Genomic DNA, 18,301 nt, shown 5'->3' with positions numbered 1-18,301 from the left:
ATTACAAAATGATGACACCTGTCTATATAAGGTCCCACGGTTAACAGTGCATGGCAGAGCAAAAACCAAGCCATGAAGTCAAAGGAATTGTCCGTAGAGCTCCGAGACAGGATTGTGTCGAGGCACAGATCTGGGGAAGGGTACCAAAAAATGTCTGCAGCATTGAAGGTCTCCAAGAACACAGTGGCCTCCATCATTCTTCAATGGAAGAAGTTTGGAACCACCAAGACTCTTCCAAGAGCTGGCCTCCCGGACAAACTGAGCAATCGGGGGAGAAGGGCCTTGGTCAGGGAGGTGACCAAACACCCGATGTGGACAGATAGGAAATAAGGTTCACCTTCCAACAGGACAGTGATCCTAAACACACAACCAAGACAACACAGGAGTGGCTTTTGGGCAAATCTCTGAATGTCTTTGAGTGGCCCAGCCAGAGCCCAGACTTGAACCCTAAAGCCAAAACCTCATTTGGCCGCCTTTCCCTCCAGTTCTCTGCTGCGTGCGACTGGAACGAATTGCAAAAATCTCTGAAGTTGGAGTCTTTTATCTCCCTCACCAACTTTAAACATCTGCTATCTGAGCAGCTAACCGATAGCTGCAGCTGTACATAGTCTATCAGTAAATAGCCCACCCAACCTACCTACCTCATCCCCATACTGTTTTTAATTTATTTACTTGTCTGCTCTTTTGCCCACCAGTATCTCTACCTGCACATCTTCATCTGATCATTTATCACTCCAGTGTTAATCTGCTAAATTGTAACTATTCGCTCCTATGGCCTATTTATTGCCTACCTCTTCATGCCTTTTGCACACAATATATATAGATTTTTATATAGATTTTTTTTTATATAGATTTTTTTTTTTTCTACTATGTTATTGACTTGTTAATTGTTTACTCCATGTGTAACTCTGTGTTGTTGTCTGTTCACACTGCTATGCTTTATCTTGGCCAGGTCGCAGTTGCAAATGAGAACTTGTTCTCAACTGGACTACCTGGTTAAATAAAGGTGAAATAAAAATTAAATAAAAAAATTAAACAATTCTGTAGAGACCTGAAAATAGCTGTGCAGCGACACTCCCCATCCAACCTGACAGAGCTTGACATGATCTGCAGAGAAGAATGGGAGAAACTCCCCAAATACAGGTGTGCCAAGCTTGTAGCGTCCTACCCAAGAAGACTTGAGGCTGTAATCACTGCCGAAGGTGCTTCAACACAATACTGAGTAAAGGGCTTGAATACTTATGTAAATGTGATATTTCAGTATTTATTTATTTTTATTAGCAAAAACTTCTAAAAACCGGGTTTTGCTTTGTCATTATGGGGTGTTGTGCTATTTAATACATTTTAGAGTAAGGCTGTAACATAACAAAATGTGGAAATCGTCAAGGGGTCTGCATACTTTCCATATGACTCCATCTGTCTCCATATGACTCCATATGACTCCATCTGTCTCCATATGACTCCATCTGTCTCCATATGACTCCATCTGTCTCCATATGACTCCATATGACTCCATCTGTCTCCATATGACTCCATCTGTCTCCATCTGTCTCCATATGACTCCATCTGTCTCCATATGACTCCATATGACTCCATCTGTCTCCATATGAATCCATATGACTCAATCTGTCTCCATATGACTCCATCTGTCTCCATATGACTCCATCTGTCTCCATCTGTCTCCATATGACTCCATCTGTCTCCATATGACTCCATCTGTCTCCATATGACTCCATCTGTCTCCATATGACTCCATATGACTCCATCTGTCTCCATATGACTCCATATGACTCCATCTGTCTCCATATGACTCCATATGACTCAATCTGTCTCCATATGACTCCACCTGTCTCCATATGACTCCATCTGTCTCCATCTGTCTCCATCTGTCTCCATATGACTCCATCTGTCTCCATATGACTCCATCTGTCTCCATCTGTCTCCATCTGTCTCTATATGAGTCCATCTGTCTCCATCTGTCTCCATATGATTCCATCTGTGTCATCTGTCTCCATATGACTCCATATGACTCTATATGACTCCATATGACTCCATCTGTCTCCATATGACTCCATCTGTCTCCATCTGTCTCCATCTGTCTCCATATGACTCCATCTGTCTCCATCTGTCTCCATATGACTCCATCTGTCTCCATATGACTCCATCTGTCTCCATATGACTCCATCTGTCTCCATCTGTCTCTATATGAGTCCATCTGTCTCCATCTGTCTCCATATGATTCCATCTGTGTCATCTGTCTCCATATGACTCCATATGACTCTATATGACTCCATATGACTCCATCTGTCTCCATATGACTCCATCTGTCTCCATCTGTCTCCATATGACTCCATATGACTCCATCTGTCTCATCTGTCTCACCTGTCTCCATATGACTCCATCTATCTCATCTGTCTCCATATGACTCCATATGAATCCATCTGTCTCCATATGACTCCATATGACTCCATATGACTCCATATGACTCCATCTGTCTCCATATGACTCCATCTGTCTCCATATGACTCCATCTGTCTCCATATGACTCCATCTGTCTCCATCTGTCTCCATATGACTCCATCTGTCTCCATATGACTCCATATGACTCTAATAATCAGAAGGTGTAAATAACTCCTGTGGTTTCCCAGCAGCGGTGCGTCACAGTAAGAACAGAAAGGGGATAAAGGGTCCGAAAGGAAAAGGGAATCCTGGAAAGAGGAAGAACAAGAACAGTAGTAGACACACCACGGCCTTCAACCCTGAACACACACCAGGACACACGTCGGAGTTCACGGCCGACCACACACACCAGACCTCAGGACGTGTTACAGAGGACCCTTGTAGCTCCTCCCACCAGGCATACTGTATCCATGGAAACTGCAAGTACATGGTGGATCTGAGAGAGCCTGTGTGTGTGTGAGTACGACACAAATCTACTTTTAGTATTGTGCGTGCGTTGGTGCGTGTGTGCGTGCGTGCGTGCGTGCGTGCGTGTGTGTGCGTGTGCGTGTACGTGTGTGTGTGTGTGTGTGTGTGTGGATGGAAAGGATTGATTGGACAGATAGATTGATTCATTGATTGACTGATTAACTGTTTGGTTGACTGACTGACCGACTTGTGTTTTGATGTATTGATTGGTATATTAGTTGATTCATTAATTGATTTATCCTTTCCCCTGCAGCTGTGAGAAGGGTTACGACGGTGAGCGCTGTGGCATCCTGCTCCTACCTACGAGGACGGATGAAGAGGAGGAGAGAAGCATCGCTGAGGTGGTTCAGACTGTCCTGGTCATCATAGCTGTGGTCCTCTCCAGCATCAGCTGCCTCGCCATACTGCTCATGACCTGCACATAGTGAGTATAGACCCAATGCATCCATAACACAACATTAACACAACGTTAACACAATGTTAATACAACCATATCACAACCCAACCATACTGCTCATGACCTGCACATAGTGAGTGATATAATGTATGCTTCAGTAAGATTTGGTTTGTTTGTTTTGGCGTTCACAGCAATGGTGAGTAAGTGTACTGCCGGGATGGAACGTAAAGTCGCAGAAAATAGAGGTTGTGTTGGCAGCCACTGAGGTTGTGGTCGAAGCCGCGGAGGTTGTGTTGGCAGCCACTGAGGTTGTGGTGGAAGCCGCTGAGGTTGTGTTGGCAGCCGCTGAGGTTGTGGTGGAAGCCGCTGAGGAGGTGTTGGCAACCGCTGAGGTTGTGTTGGCAGCCGCTGAGGTTGTGTTGGCAGCCGCTGAGGTTGTGGTCGAAGCCGCTGAGGTTGTGGTGGAAGCTGCTGAGGTTGTGTTGGCAACCGCTGAGGTTGTGTTGGCAGCCTCTGAGGTTGTGTTGGCAGCCGCGGAGGTTGTTTTGGCAGCCGCTGAGGTTGTGTTGGCAGCCGCTGAGGTTGTGTTAGCAACTGCTGAGGTTGTGTTGGCAGCCGCTGAGGTTGTGGTGGAACTGAGAAATATTTGGGTGTACGAGATTTGACCTCAGAAGAGTTACAGGGTGTGTTGAGTGTTGGTGTCCCGTCCTTTCAGGATGTTGGCCTGAGGTCGGACTAGATAGGTTTAAATAGTGGAGTAGGGTGGTGTGTTTTAAATGAGTGTACGGTTAGATGGTATTTGTTGATTCATTTGACTTTTTTTTTCAAGCAAAGTACAAGGTAGTTATACTCCAGCCTAGTAGGGGGCAGTAATGCCACATTTATTGGATGCCAACTGCCATTAAAGCTCATGGAAGAAGTCTTCCCTTGTTAGTAGGAGCAAGCTGACAGCCTGGATAGCTGCCTTTAGCCTGATCTGCAGACAGTGAGTATAGACCTAATACAACCATAACACAACGTTAATATAACCATAACACAACCATAATGCAACCGAACCGTACTGCACATGATCTACAAACAGTGAGTATAGACCTAATACAACCATAACACAATGTTAACACAACCGTAACACACTGTTTATATGGCACAACGTTAATACAACCATAACACAACATTAACACAACCGTAACACAATGTTTATATGGCACAACTTTAATACAACCATAACACAACATTAACACAATGTTAACACAACACGAATAATCAAATCAAATCAAATCAAATGGTATTTGTCACATACACATGGTTAGCAGATGTTAATGCGAGTGTAGCAAAATGCTTGTGCTTCTAGTTCTGACAATGCAGTAATAACCAACAAGTAATCTAACTAACAATTCCAAAACTACTGTCTTATACACAGTGTAAGGGGATAAAGAATATGTACATAAGGATATATGAATGAGTGATGGTACAGAGCAGCATAGGCTAGATACAGTAGATGGTATCGAGTACAGTATATACATATGAGATGAGTATGTAAACAAAGTGGCATAGTTAAAGTGGCTAGTGATACATGTATTACATAAGGATGCAGTCGATGATATAGAGTACAGTATATACGTATGATGTCCTAAGGTGTATGCACCAATTTGTAAGTCGCTCTGGATAATGACTTAAATGTAAATGTAATGTAAAATGCATATGAGATGAATAATGTAGGGTAAGTAACAATATATAAGGTAGCATTGTTTAAAGTGGCTAGTGATATATTTACATAATTTCCCATCAATTCCCATTATTAAAGTGGCTGGAGTTGAGTCAGTGTCAGTGTCAGTGTGTTGGCAGCAGCCACTCAATGTTAGTGGTGGCTGTTTAACAGTCTGATGGCCTTGAGATAGAAGCTGTTTTTCAGTCTCTCGGTCCCAGCTTTGATGCACCTGTACTGACCTCGCCTTCTGGATGATAGCGGGGTGAACAGGCAGTGGCTCGGGTGGTTGATGTCCTTGATGATCTTTATGGCCTTCCTGTAACATCGGGTGGTGTAGGTATCCTGGAGGGCAAGTAGTTTGCCCCCGGTGATGCGTTGTGCAGACCTCACTACCCTCTGGAGAGCCTTACGGTTGAGGGCGGAGCAGTTGCCGTACCAGGCGGTGATACAGCCCGCCAGGATGCTCTCGATTGTGCATTTGTAGAAGTTTGTGAGTGCTTTTGGTGACAAGCCAAATTTCTTCAGCCTCCTGAGGTTGAAGAGGCACTGCTGCGCCTTCTTCACGATGCTGTCTGTGTGAGTGGACCAATTCAGTTTGTCTGTGATGTGTATGCCGAGGAACTTAAAACTTGCTACCCTCTCCACTACTGTTCCATTGATGTGGATAGGGGGGTGTTCCCTCTGCTGTTTCCTGAAGTCCACAATCATCTCCTTAGTTTTGTTGATGTTGAGTGTGAGGTTTTTTTCCTGACACCACACTCCGAGGGCCCTCACCTCCTCCCTGTAGGCCGTCTCGTCGTTGTTGGTAATCAAGCCTACCACTGTTGTGTCATCCGCAAACTTGATGATTGAGTTGGAGGCGTGCGTGGCCACGCAGTCGTGGGTGAACAGGGAGTACAGGAGAGGGCTCAGAACGCACCCTTGTGGGGCCCCAGTGTTGAGGATCAGCGGGGAGGAGATTTTGTTGCCTACCCTCACCACCTGGGGGCGGCCCGTCAGGAAGTCCAGTACCCAGTAGCACAGGGCGGGGTCGAGACCCAGGGTCTCGAGCTTGATGACGAGCTTGGAGGGTACTATGGTGTTGAATGCCGAGCTGTAGTCGATGAACAGCATTCTCACATTGGTATTCCTCTTGTCCAGATGGGTTAGGGCAGTGTGCAGTGTGGTTGAGATTGCATCGTCTGTGGACCTATTTGGGCGGTAAGCAAATTGGAGTGGGTCTAGGGTGTCAGGTAGGGTGGAGGTGATATGGTCCTTGACTAGTCTCTCAAAGCACTTCATGATGACGGAAGTGAGTGCTACGGGCGGTAGTCGTTTAGCTCAGTTACCTTAGCTTTCTTGGGAACAGGAACAATGGTGGCCCTCTTGAAGCATGTAGGAACAGCAGACTGGTATAGGGATTGATTGAATATGTCCGTAAACACACCGGCCAGCTGGTCTGCGCATGCTCTGAGGGCGCGGCTGGGGATGCCGTCTGGGCCTGCAGCCTTGCGAGGGTTAACACGTTTAAAACTCTTACTCACCTCGGCTGCAGTGAAGGAGAGACCGCATGTTTTCGTTGCAGGCCGTGTCAGTGGCACTGTATTGTCCTCAAGGCGGGCAAAAAAGTTATTTAGTCTGCCTGGGAGCAAGACATCCTGGTCCGTGACTGGGCTGGATTTCTTCCTGTAGTCCGTGACTGACTGTAGACCCTGCCACATGCCTCTTGTGTCTGAGCCGTTGAATTGAGATTCTACTTTGTCTCTGTACTGACGCTTAGCTTGTTTGATAGCCTTGTGGAGGGAATAGCTGCACTGTTTGTATTCGGTCATGTTACCAGACACCTTGCCCTGATTAAAAGCAGTGGTTCGCGCTTTCAGTTTCACGCGAATGCTGCCATCAATCCACGGTTTCTGGTTAGGGAATGTTTTAATCGTTGCTATGGGAACGACATCTTCAACGCACGTTCTAATGAACTCGCACACCGAATCAGCATATTTGTCAATATTGTTATCTGACGCAATACGAAACATGTCCCAGTCCACGTGATGGAAGCAGTCTTGGAGTGTGGAGTCAGCTTGGTCGTACCAGCGTTGGACAGACCTCAGCGTGGGAGCCTCTTGTTTAAGTTTCTGTCTGTAGGCAGGGATCAACAAAATGGAGTCGTGGTCAGCTTTTCCGAAAGGGGGGCGGGGCAGGGCCTTATATGCGTCGCGGAAGTTAGAGTAACAATGATCCAAGGTTTTTCCACCCCTGGTTGCGCAATCGATATGCTGATAAAATTTAGGGAGTCTTCACCATAACACACCTTTAACACAATGGTAGTGACACGGACACTCCTAAACACCCCCCTTTAACTCAGCGTGACGCACTGTTTATATGGCACAACGTTATTACAACCATAACACAACATTAACACAACCGTAACACAATGTTTATATGGCACAACGTTAATACAACCATAACACAACATTAACACAACCGTAACACAATGTTTATACAACCATAACACAACATTAACACAACCATAACACAATGTTAATACAACCATAACACAACCATAACACAACATTAACACCAATGTTAACACAACACGAATAGGACCATAACACACCTTTAACACAATGGTAGTGACACGGACACTCCTAAACGCCCCCCCCCCCTCCCCCCTTTAACTCATCGTGACGCATCCTTGAAGCCCCTGCACACATCCTCAACAAACCCTTATACACCCCCTCGCCCACACTGACATGCCTTGATATTGCTCATGACTATATCAAGGCAATACCTTTTATGACTATAAGAAATCATATATTTACTTGGACATAGACGATGCCTGAGGACCACAAAGGGAGACTCGGAGCGCACACGTACACACACACACACACACACACACACACACACACACACACACACACACACACACACACACACACACACACACACACACACACACACACAGACACACACACACACACACACACACACACACACACACACACACACACACACACACACACACACACACACACACACACACACACACACACACACACACACACACACACACACACACACACACACACACACACACACACACACACACACACACACACACACACACACACACACACACACACACACACACACACACACACACACACACACACACACACACACACACACACACACACACACACACACACACACACACACACACACACACACACACACACACACACACACACACACACACACACTTACACACACACACACACACACACAGACACACACACACACACACACACACACACACACACACACGGGTCTACACACACACACACACACACACACACACACACACACGGGTCACACACACACACACACACACACACACACACACACACACACACACACACACACACACACACACACACACACACACACACACACACACACACACACACACACGGGTCTACACACACACACACACACACACACACACACACACACACGGGTCTACACACAAACACTCCACACCTTATCAATCAGCAAACCCGTTATGTAATTTACCAGAAACTTCTAAATGAGGGACAAAGTCAACAGTCCAAGTCAGAGCAGATATAATACACGGGCCTGGGATTCCTCATAATGCAGTTTGTACTGTTCAGAGAGCAGTTTGTACTGTTCAGAGAGCAGTTTTTACTGTTCAGAGAGCAGTTTTTACTGTTCAGAGAGCAGTTTTTACTGTTCAGAGAGCAGTTTTTACTGTTCAGAGAGCAGTTTGTACTGTTCAGAGGGCAGTGGTCTGGTTCAGATAGGAGAGGGGCAGTGGTCTGGTTCAGATAGGAGAGGGGCAGTGGTCTGGTTCAGAAAGGAGAGGGGCAGTGGTCTGGTTCAGATAGGAGAGGGGCAGTGGTCTGGTTCAGAAAGGAGAGGGGCAGTGGTCTGGTTCAGATAGGAGAGGGGCAGTGGTCTGGTTCAGATAGGAGAGGGGCAGTGGTCTGGTTCAGATAGGAGAGGGGCAGTGGTCTGGTTCAGATAGGAGAGGGGCAGTGGTCTGGTTCAGAAAGGAGAGGGGCAGTGGTCTGGTTCAGATAGGAGAGGGGCAGTGGTCTGGTTCAGATAGGAGAGGGGCAGTGGTCTGGTTCAGATAGCAGAGAGCAGTGGTCTGGTTCAGATAGCAGAGAGCAGTGGTCTGGTTCAGATAGGAGAGGGGCAGTGGTCTGGTTCAGATAGCAGAGAGCAGTGGTCTGGTTCAGATAGGAGAGGGGCAGTGGTCTGGTTTAGATAGGAGAGGGGCAGTGGTCTGGTTCAGATAGGAGAGGGGCAGTGGTCTGGTTCAGATAGGAGAGGGGCAGTGGTCAGCAGCATTGCAGTTCTTGACCCAAACCGGTGCACCTGGCACCTACTACCATACTCCGTTCAAAGTCACTTAAATATTTTGTCTTGCCCCGTTCAGATACCTGATACCTGCTATGCTGATGAGGTAACATTATGCTGATGAGGTAACATTATGCTGATGAGGTAACATTATAGACACTACCATAGATACCTGCTATGCTGATGAGGTAACAATATGCTGATGAGGTAACATTTATACTGATGAGGTAACATTTATACTGATGAGGTAACATTATGCTGATGAGGTAACATTTATACTGATGAGGTAACATTATGCTGATGAGGTAACATTTATACTGATGAGGTAACATTTATACTGATGAGGTAACATTATGCTGATGAGATAACATTATGCTGATGAGGTAACATTATGCTGATGAGGTAACATTATACTGATGCGGTAACATTATGCTGCTGAGGTAACATTATGCTGATGAGGTAACATTATGCTGATGAGGTAACATTTATACTGATGAGGTAACATTTATACTGATGAGGTAACATTATGCTGATGAGATAACATTATGCTGATGAGATAACATTTATACCGATGAGATAACATTATGCTGATGAGGTAACATTATGCTGATGAGGTAACATTTATACTGATGAGATAACATTATGAGTGAGATAGGAAACGATGTGAATTATATGAGTTTACGAGATTAATGACAAGTGACAATTCATTCAGACCAGCTTTTACTGATTGAACTTTCTTAATGTACGTTATGTTGTTACCTATGAGACTAATTGCTTTTTGACAATGTAGCTAAAGACATGAGTAAAAGCAGAGCCATATACAGTAGAAACCTATTGTATTAGACAAACAAAAAATATATACAGTTAATGTAAGCTAAACATGGGTAATAATGAGCCCATGTTCATCTGAATCGATTTTACATTCAACTGTGTCGTGCTGGAATACTGGACTCTAAATCTGTGTGAAAAAGAAACTCCAGTTCGTGGAATTGATTTCTGAATAATATATGCCATTTAGCAGACGCGATCCAAAGCGACTTACAGTCATGTGTGCATACATTCTACGTATGGGTGGTCCCGGGAATCGAACCCACTACCCTGGCGTTACAAGCGCCATGCTCTACCAACTGAGCTACAGAAGGACCAGCATCCTGCTTGGATGCTGTGGTAGTGTAGTGGAATTGATTTCTGAATCCTGCTAGGATGCTGTGGTAGTGTAGTGGAATTGATTTCTGAATCCTGCTTGGATGCTGTGGTAGTGTAGTGGAATTGATTTCTGAATCCTGCTTGGATGCTGTGGTAGTGTAGTGGAATTGATTTCTGAATCCTGCTTGGATGCTGTGGTAGTGTAGTGGAATTGATTTCTGAATCCTGCTTGGATGCTGTGGTAGTGTAGTGGAATTGATTTCTGAATCCTGCTTGGATGCTGTGGTAGTGTAGTGGATGTGAAACCAGCCCATGTTGGCTGGGGTGGCAGGCAGCCTAGTGGTTAGAGTGTTGGGCCAGTAACTGAAAGGTTGATAAGATGGAATCCCCAAGCTGACAAGGTAAAAATCTGTCGTTCTACCCCTGAGCAAGCCAATTAACCCACTGTTCTCCGGTAGACTGTCATTGTAAATAACAATTTGTTCTTTAACTGACTTGCCTAGTTAATAAAAACCATGGTGTGATCCACATTCCCTGAGATCTAAAACTAACTGAATGAAAGACTTGGTCTCTTTGAATGCTGTTGTGCAATTCAAGCTCCATTTGTGGCAGAACGGATTGCACGCTATAGGAGTAAACTCCCTCTCTCTGTGTGTCTGTCTGCCAGTAAACTCCCTCTCTCTGTGCGTCTGTCTGCCAGTAAACTCCTTCTCTCTGTGTGTCTGTCTGCCAGTAAACTCCCTCTCTCTGTGTGTCTGTCTGCCAGTAATCTCCCTCTCTCTGTGCGTCTGTCTGCCAGTAAACTCCCTCTCTCTGTGCGTCTGTCTGCCAGTAAACTCCCTCTCTCTGTGCGTCTGTCTGCCAGTAAACTCCCTCTCTCTGTGCGTCTGTCTGCCAGTAAACTCCCTCTCTCTGTGCGTCTGTCTGCCAGTAAACTCCCTCTCTCTGTGCGTCTGTCTGCCAGTAAACTCCCTCTCTCTGTGCGTCTGTCTGCCAGTAAACTCCCTCTCTCTGTGCGTCTGTCTGCCAGTAAACTCCCTCTCTCTGTGCGTCTGTCTGCCAGTAAACTCCCTCTCTCTGTGCATCTGTCTGCCAGTAAACTCCCTCTCTCTGTGCATCTGTCTGCCAGTAAACTCCCTCTCTCTGTGCGTCTGTCTGCCAGTAAACTCCCTCTCTCTGTGCGTCTGTCTGCCAGTAAACTCCCTCTCTCTGTGCGTCTGTCTGCCAGTAAACTCCCTCTCTCTGTGCGTCTGTCTGCCAGTAAACCCCTCTCTCTGTGCGTCTGTCTGCCAGTAAACTCCCTCTCTCTGTGCGTCTGTCTGCCAGTAAACTCTCTCTCTCTGTGCGTCTGTCTGCCAGTAAACTCCCTCTCTCTGTGCGTCTGTCTGCCAGTAAACTCCCTCTCTCTGTGTGTCTGTCTGCCAGTAAACTCCTCTCTCTGTGCGTCTGTCTGCCAGTAAACTCCCTCTCTCTGTGCGTCTGTCTGCCAGTAAACTCCCTCTCTCTGTGCGTCTGTCTGCCAGTAAACTCCCTCTCTCTGTGCGTCTGTCTGCCAGTAAACTCCCTCTCTCTGTGCGTCTGTCTGCCAGTAAACTCCCTCTCTCTGTGTGTCTGTCTGCAAGTAAACCCCCTCTCTCTGTGTGTCTGTCTGCCAGTAAACTCCCTCTCTCTGTGTGTCTGTCTGCCAGTAAACCCCCTCTCTCTGTGCGTCTGTCTGCCAGTAAACTCCCTCTCTCTGTGCGTCTGTCTGCCAGTAAACCCCCTCTCTCTGTGTGTCTGTCTGCCATTAAACCCCCTCTCTCTGTGTGTCTGTCTGCCAGTAAACTCCCTCTCTCTGTGTGTCTGTCTGCCATTAAACCCCCTCTCTCTGTGTGTCTGTCTGCCAGTTACAGGACACATAAGAACTTCCTTGTTGCCTACCTGGCCTCCAGCAGTGAGAAGCAACAGCTCCAGAAGACCACACCCTGTGACATCACGGTGTGACCATCAGCAGGTAAGACACACACACCTGTTAAGACTGCAACAAACCGCATTCAGGCACACGAGTGTGTGTGTGTGTGTGTGTGTGTGTGTGTGTGTGTGTGTGTGTGTGTGTGTGTGTGTGTGTGTGTGTGTGTGTGTGTGTGTGTGTGTGTGTGTGTGTTTGCGTAGGTGGGTGGGAGTGTGAATTGCGTCACATGAGGAGGTGTAAGAATGCAGTATTAGACTGGATTACTGGTGATGTCTCATACGCACGCACCACACACACGCACGCACGCACGCACACACACGCACACACACACACACACACACACACACACACACACACACACATGCTCTCTCGCTCTCGCACACATGAATGTCTAAGTCACTGTGACCTCACACACATAAATCCCTTCAGTTAATCAAACTGGCCTTTCAGCATTCTCCTCTTACATGTCTGTGAAAACATGAATTAAAAGCTCCGTCTTGCTTCAGACTGGTCTCTGGTACCTGGTCTCTGGTACCTGGTCTCTGGTACCTGGTCTCTGGACCATGATGTCCCAAAGCCTTCACATTCTTAACCCAGATTTTCCTGTCAGACTTGGATTGAAACTGACGACCCTCAGGTTGCTGGTCCATCTCTCTAACCTCCTGGCTAACACACCTCTCTAACCTCCTGGCTAACCTCCTGGCTAACATACCGGTCTAACCTCCTGGCTAACATACCGGTCTAACCTCCTGGCTAACATACCTGGCTAACCTCCTGGCTAACATACATGTCTAATCCTCCTGGCTAACCTCCTGGCTAACAGACCGGTCTAACCTCCTGGCTAACACACCTCTCTAACCTCCTGGCTAACATACCTGGCTAACCTCCTGGCTAACATACCTATCTAATCTCCTGACTAACATACCTGTCTAATCTCCTGACTAACATACCTGTCTAACCTCCTGGCTAACATACCTGTCTAACCTCCTGTCTATCCTCCTGGCTAACCTCCTGGCTAACATACCTGTCTATCCTCCTGGCTAACATACCTGTCTAACCTCCTGGCTAACCTCCTGGCTAACATACCTGTCTATCCTCCTGGCTAACATACCTGTCTAACCTCCTGGCTAACCTCCTGGCTAACATACCTGTCAATCCTCCTGGATAACCTCCTGGCTAACATACCTGTCTATCCTCCTGGCTAACATACCTGTCTATCCTCCTGGCTAACATACCTGTCTAACCTCCTGGCTAACCTCCTGTCTATCCTCCTGGCTAACATACCTGTCTATCCTCCTGGCTAACCTCCTGTATATCCTCTTGGCTAACATACCTGTCTATCCTCCTGGCTAACATACCTGTCTATCCTCCTGGCTAACCTCCTGTATATCCTCCTGGCTAACATACCAGTCTATCCTCCTGGCTAACCTCCTGGCTAACATACCTGTCTAACCTCCTGGCTAACCTCCTGTATATCCCCCTGGCTAACATACCTGTCTATCCTCCTGGCTAACCTCCTGGCTAACATACCTGTCTAACCTCCTGGCTATCCTCCTGTATATCCTCTTGGCTAACATACCTGTCTAACCTCCTGGAATTCTTTATTACTGGCAATTGGTCAATTCAACAGCTAAATACTGACAATTTGCTCTCTTCTCTTACTCTAGAGAACTTAAAGGTCTGGAACCATAATTTAGAACCAGAGGAGAACCGGTGCTGACTCCTGCCCAGCGGAGTGATCTACTGAACGATCACTACAACTCCAGACAGTAGAGCGTTCTGTAGAAGAACCAGCGTAGAACCGTCTTGAAGAACCACATAGAACTGCCTTGTTGTTTATTTATTTGATTTGACTTATTTATTGAGGACAGAGCTTTCTTTTGACTGGTGTTGTGTTAGATGTGATTGGACCGTGATGTTGAGCATACCGTCCAATCATTTCACTACTAAGTTATTGCTTATTTATTGCCATGCGTCTCCGAGGGAACAACAGAGAGATATGGCTATTGATAATCCTGGACATAGATGGAATCTATCGGTTCACTAATAAAGTCCTTCAGTGTTATAAGACATGTCTTTATGTGTGTTTGTGTGTGCCAACATGCGTGGGTGTATGTGGGTAAGTCCTGTACCCAAACATAGACACAGTAAAGTGTCAGAGGGAGAGAGAGAGAATAACTCCGACAAAGAACCTCAGCACATAGTTCTAATATTTAATTCTCTCTCTTTGTCTCTCTCTCTCTGTGATGTCACAAAGGGATGGAATGCATTATTTATGACATCACCGAAGTAGGATTTTAAAATGGAATGGAACACTCCGAAGCATCCGATAGGTTCCGCAAACCGTAGCATCATAGTTCTCGTATATTCTCCTGGGAGTGAATCTGGAACAAAGTGACATGAGTTGAATGAAAGGATTGGAACCATCATAAAGATACAAAGAAAATTGAAGCAATCTCGCGTAGGTCACTTTCCGTGCTCTTTTATGGCATATGAATCATTATCCTTTATCTCATTCTGGAGCCAACCAAAACTATGGAAGTTGAAATGATAGAGAAGAAGCATCATAATCATCAAGATAGTTTGATCCTTTATGGTTCATAAACTCAGTTCATGTGTGATGCCATCATCCGCGAGGAGGTCAAATACTAAGTTCATACATAAAGATAGAAAAGAAAAACATAAGTTGATTTGGGATCAATCTCCTTGTCTCGCTCCCTCCCTCCCTCCCTCCCTCCCTCCCTCCCTCCCTCTGTTTTCCTGTTCACATGCAGACCTCTCTGTTACCATGGGACAGAGCTGTTTTAAATGGCAGAATGACGGCCATTATGGATCGCATTAATGAGCACAAATAGCTATGTGTGTTTGAGTTAGGAGAGAGGGAGTGACTGGCCTATTCTGAGCTACAACAATAAGCAGGTCAGACGTGCTTGGGAGACACGTACGCGCTGCGGTATGTAAACAGAGAGGTGCCTCTAATTACAAGGCTAACATCAACAGAACAAAAAAGAACAGACTAACCCTGAAATGTAGTTTAGACTTATCAAGCCCAGCCACTTCACTCAGAACAAAGACTAGCTATTAGTTGAAGTCGAAGTACACAGTTATGAATGTTCACCGTCGTCTCATAAAGGAGTTATGAAGTGGTAACGAATTTGTTACTAAGTCAAGTGATTCCCAAACTTGGGCGTCGGGACCCCATGAGCGGTCACCTGAAATTAAAAATGTGGTCCCCTGAGAAAAATCTATAATCTTATCAAACAAATGAATAACATATTTTCTCTCCTCAGATGAGTATAGCATACAAGCGTCAACTAACACTGTTAGAATGTTCTTTCTTGCCATTATTATCTGTTGAGACAGCCTGTAGGAGTAAATATGTTGAGTGAATACTGTATATTGAGTGAATACTGTATGTTGAGTGAATACTGTATGTTGAGTGAATATATTGAGTGAATACTGTATGTTGAGTGAATATATTGAGTGAATACTGTATGTTGAGTAAATATATTGAGTGAATACTGTATGTTGAGTGAATATATTGATGAATATGTTGAGTGAATACTGTATGTTGAGTGAATATATGTTGAGTGAATACTGTATGTTGAGTGAATATATTGAGTGAATACTGTATGTTGAGTGAATACTGTATGTTGAGTGAATACTGTATGTTGAGTGAATATATTGAGTGAATATGTTGAGTGAATACTGTATGTTGAGTGAATACTGTATGTTGAGTGAATACTGTATGTTGAGTGAATATATTGAGTGAATACTGTATGTTGAGTGAATATATTGAGTGAATACTGTATGTTGAGTAAATATATTGAGTGAATACTGTATGTTGAGTGAATATATTGAGTGAATACTGTATGTTGAGTGAATATGTTGAGTGAATACTGTATGTTGAGTGAATATATTGAGTGAATACTGTATGTTGAGTGAATATGTTGAGTGAATACTGTATGTTGAGTGAATATATTGAGTGAATACTGTATGTTGAGTGAATATGTTGAGTGAGTACTGTATGTTGAGTGAATATGTTGAGTGAATACTGTATGTTGAGTGAATATATTGAGTGAATACTGTATGTTGAGTGAATATGTTGAGTGAATACTGTATGTTGAGTCAATATATTGAGTGAATACTGTATGTTGAGTGAATATGTTGAGTGAATACTGTATGTTGAGTGAATATGTTGAGTGAATACAGTATGTTGAGTGAATACTATGTTGAGTGAATATGTTGAGTGAGTACTGTATGTTGAGTGAATATAGTGAGTGGATACTGTATGTTGAGTGAATATGTTGAGTAAATATATTGAGTGAATACTGTATGTTGAGTGAATACTGTATATTGAGTGAATACTGTATGTTGAGTGAATATGTTGAGTGAATATATTGAGTGAATACTGTATGTTGAGTCAATATATTGAGTGAATATGTATGTTGAGTGAATATGTTGAGTGAATATATTGAGTGAATACAGTATGTTGAGTGAATACTATGTTGAGTGAATATGTTGAGTGAGTACTGTATGTTGAGTCAAATCAAATCAAATGTATTTATATAGCCCTTCGTACATCAGCTGATATCTCAAAGTGCTGTACAGAAACCCAGCCTAAAACCCCAAACAGCAAGCAATGCAGGTGTAGAAGCACGGTGGCTAGGAAAAACTCCCTAGAAAGGCCAAAACCTAGGAAGAAACCTAGAGAGGAACCAGGCTATGTGGGGTGGCCAGTCCTCTTCTGGCTGTGCCAGGTGGAGATTATAACAGAATGAGTGAATATATTGAGTGAATACTGTATGTTGAGTGAATATGTTGAGTGAATACTGTATGTTGAGTGAATATATTGAGTGAATACTATGTTGAGTGAATATATTGAGTGAATACTGTATGTTGAGTGAATATATTGAGTGAATACTGTATGTTGAGTGAATATATTGACTGTATGTTGAGTGAATATATTGAGTGAATACTGTATGTTGAGTGAATATAATGAGTGAATACTATGTTGAGTGAATATATTGAGTGAATACTGTATGTTGAGTGAATATATTGAGTGAATATATTGAGTGAATACTGTATGTTGAGTGAATATATTGAGTGAATACTATGTTGAGTGAATATGTTGAGTGAATACTGTATGTTGAGTGAATATATTGAGTGAATACTGTATGTTGAGTGAATATATTGAGTGAATATATTGAGTGAATACTATGTTGAGTGAATATATATTGAGTGAATACTGTATGTTGAGTGAATATATTGAGTGAATATATTGAGTGAATACTGTATGTTGAGTGAATATATTGAGTGAATACTATGTTGAGTGAATATATATTGAGTGAATACTGTATGTTGAGTGAATATATTGAGTGAATACTGTATGTTGATTGAATACTGTATGTTGAGTGAATATATTGAGTGAATACTGTATGTTGAGTGAATATATTGAGTGAATATATTGAGTGAATACTATGTTGAGTGAATATATTGAGTGAATACTGTATGTTGAGTGAATACTGTATGTTGAGTGAATATGTTGAGTGAATATATTGAGTGAATACTGTATGTTGAGTGAATATGTTGAGTGAATACTGTATGTTGAGTGAATACTGTATGTTGAGTGAATATATTGAGTGAATACTGTATGTTGAGTGAATATATTGAGTGAATACTATGTTGAGTGAATATATTGAGTGAATACTGTATGTTGAGTGAATACTGTATGTTGAGTGAATACTGTATGTTGAGTGAATATATTGAGTGAATACTGTATGTTGAGTGAATACTGTATGTTGAGTGA

General features: G+C 44.0%; 1 protein-coding gene across 2 annotated transcripts in view; it reads left to right on the top strand.

The window, feature by feature from the left end:
- Positions 1-14,562, top strand: part of areg (amphiregulin) — a 16,340-nt gene extending 1,778 nt beyond the window's left edge. Inside the window, exons 3-6 of one of the 2 annotated variants that reach the window (XM_052479700.1) lie at positions 2,652-2,916; positions 3,182-3,352; positions 12,428-12,534; positions 14,160-14,562. In XM_052479700.1, coding sequence (XP_052335660.1) covers positions 2,652-2,916; positions 3,182-3,352; positions 12,428-12,524 — 533 coding nt within the window. In that variant the 3' untranslated portion in view covers positions 12,525-12,534; positions 14,160-14,562. Of the gene's footprint in view, positions 1-2,648; positions 2,917-3,181; positions 3,353-12,427; positions 12,535-14,159 lie in introns of both variants that reach the window. The other variant, XM_052479699.1, reaches the window with a different exon arrangement.
- Positions 14,563-18,301: the final 3,739 nt, after the last annotated feature.

Source organism: Oncorhynchus keta, chromosome 25 (assembly GCF_023373465.1).
Source record: "Oncorhynchus keta strain PuntledgeMale-10-30-2019 chromosome 25, Oket_V2, whole genome shotgun sequence".
In the NCBI taxonomy this organism is placed as follows: Eukaryota; Metazoa; Chordata; class Actinopteri; order Salmoniformes; family Salmonidae; genus Oncorhynchus; species Oncorhynchus keta.
This window is presented reverse-complemented; position numbering and strand designations above follow the sequence as displayed.